A 2,804-nucleotide genomic window follows, 5' to 3' on the forward strand; every position below is an offset into this window, starting at 1 on the left:
GATTTTCAAATGTTTTGCAATTTAATATCAGTATTATATTGCTGCTGAATAATCCTTAAACTATAAGAACTAGATGATGCCCAGCTACCACTACCAATTGCTTTCAGAGAGATCACATTGGAAGTTCTAGATACAATGGTGCCATCGATTAGGTTCCAACTCAAAGTGATCCTGTGTACAAGAAAAAAAAACACAAAAAACACTATCTAGTTCTGTGCAGCCATCACAATTCTGTTATGTTTGACACCCTTGCTTTTGTTTTGATGTCAATCGATCATACTGAGGGTCTTTCTCCAGGGACTGATCTTTCTTAACAACATATCCAAAATACAGACATAAACATATTTTCGGTCTGATGAATTCCCAACATTCCAGAGCCAAAGGTGTTGCATAATGAAAGTCTTGATTCCAACCATGTGCAAAAATCATATTCATATTAAAGATTTAAATGTCAAATGGATCAAAAAATATTAAAGTGATAAATGAAAATGGAAAACATTATAAAATATTGATGTATGCAATATATAAGGTTAGGAAAATAAGAGCAAAAATCTTGAGAATTTTTAAGACATTTCTATTTTCTTTAATATTTTTCAAGCCTCCTTCAATGTTAACATAAACCATTTTTTGCGTGCGTGTGCTGAGTGAGTAAAGCAGCGGCATTTGTTATCCAGGGTTATAAATCTTTAACAAAGCAGTCTCCCACTTCTTTCTTCTAATTTGTGGATAAACACTGCAATGTTTTGGTTATTTGATGTACACGTTAGCACGGTAACACCATAGTTCCTTAAAAATTGCATAACTTGGCTTATTCTATTGATACTCGAACCACTTTTTAGTTTGAGAGAGCTTCAAAGAGTTTGCACTAAATTTCACTTTCTTTTAATTCCATTTTTCGTTTAATATTTGGAAGCCCTTGTATAACATTTAAATACTTTACTTTTATTATGATTTCAATTGTATTCTAATTCTATGGACCCAGAATTCTATTTACTTTTCAGTTAAGAAAACTGAAGCTGAGGGTGATAGTAACTTATTCATGGTCATGCATCTGTATGCATAACAGAGGTAGAATCCAAATCTTGGAATTTCAAATTCTAAAATTTAAGCACAGGGCTATACCCCCTTTCTTATCAGTAAAATTTAAGAAAGTGTTATTGTGTCAGATGTAGTTATTAATCATAACTATACTGTCTTAATTTGAACATGCGTGGGGTTCCTATGATATAGTTTAAAAAATGATACTGTAACTTTTCTTTTCTTTTGACATCAATATCCCTTGAACCTTAGATATAGAAATAAACATAACACATATTTTAAGGTTTCAAAATATAGGATGAACTTCTAAAAAAAAATTGTTAGAAAGATTATATATAGTCAAATAAAGAATGGCTAAATAGAAACAGAGACTACTGAAACATTAAACTGTTTCTGAAGAGAAAGACAAAACAATCACTAGTAGGATACAAAGAAACTATGAGATCAAATACTTAGCATTTAATCTAGCATCACTGTTATTTTAAGTGCCTGGAGCTCACTCTCTTATTCATAACTTTAATGAGGGCATTTTTCACTTCTTTATTCCTGAGACTATAAATGAGTGGATTCAGCATGGGGATCACAATAGTATAAAAAACAGAAGCCACTTGGTCCTTTCCCAAGGAGTAGGACCTACGTGGCTTTAAATAAGTAAAAATCATGGTACCATAGAAGATGGTGACTCCCAGGAGGTGGGAGGCACAGGTAGAGAAGGCTTTTTGTTTTCCTGATGTGGAGTTAATTTTCAAGATAGTAGAGAGAATGGCTGCATAGGATACAAAGACTGTGATGAGAGATGCCACTAGTGTAGAACCAGCACCGATGAATATCACGGTCTCAATATCACGTGTGTCAGTGCATGACAGAGATAAAATTGGTGTTGTGTCACAGAAAAAATGATTGATTACATTGGAATTGCAGAAATGCAAGGTGTTCATGCAAAGTACATTGACAAGTGATTCACTACAGCCAATTGCATAGGATGCCGTGATGAAGGAGCGGCACAGTGTAGTGGACATAACAACTGGGTATTGTAGTGGGTTGCAGATAGCTACATAGCGATCATAAGCCATTGAAGAGAGAATCAAACATTCAGTAGCAGCCAGGAAGACAAAAAAATACATCTGAGTGAAACAGCCACTAAATGAAATATACTTATTAAAAGTTAGTAAGGTCGCTAAGGTTTTAGGCGTAATGACTGTTGAGTAACTAAGATCAATAAATGACAGGTGGCTGAGGAAAAAATACATGGGAGTGTGCAGCTGCAGATCCAGGCGAATGATCAGTATCATCCCTGCATTCCCCAGCACAGTAACCAGGTATATCAGGAGAAATAGATTAAAGAGGACTAGCCGAATCTCATCAGAGTCTGTCAATCCCATTAGGATGAAATTCGATGTGCTACTGAGATTCCGTCTACCCATTGTGTGCAATTTCTCTAAACTGTAAGATATTAAAGTTCATACTTAGCATCAGTAACTACATAAACTTTTTTTGTTAATATAAATAAAGTAGCATTTAAAAAACATAATTTTGTTTTTCTAGAAATTTATGATAAGGATGGTTTATAAAAGATAACTGAATAAAATCTTAACTTTGTGCCATATGTAAATACGGGTACATGATGACATTGCATTTTATAAGCAGAAAGTAAACTGCAATTAATTTTTAATTTCCAGTATTGTCAATGGTTCCTTTTGTTAATTTCTTTGATACCCATTAAATATTGTACAATAGGTTTTACACAACAAATTGGGATCACAGTA

At 33.6% G+C, this 2,804-nt stretch overlaps 1 protein-coding gene across 1 annotated transcript; it reads right to left on the reverse strand.

The window, feature by feature from the left end:
- Nucleotides 1-1,514: 1,514 nt before the first annotated feature.
- On the reverse strand, nucleotides 1,515-2,462 carry LOC102823832 (olfactory receptor 8H1-like). Its single transcript, XM_006877597.1, has one exon. It carries the CDS (start codon nucleotides 2,460-2,462, stop codon nucleotides 1,515-1,517), a length of 948 nt encoding a protein of 315 aa, XP_006877659.1.
- Between the last annotated feature and the right edge of the window lie 342 nt (nucleotides 2,463-2,804).

Source organism: Chrysochloris asiatica, unplaced genomic scaffold (assembly GCF_000296735.1).
Source record: "Chrysochloris asiatica unplaced genomic scaffold, ChrAsi1.0 scaffold00535, whole genome shotgun sequence".
Classification (NCBI taxonomy): domain Eukaryota; kingdom Metazoa; phylum Chordata; class Mammalia; order Afrosoricida; family Chrysochloridae; genus Chrysochloris; species Chrysochloris asiatica.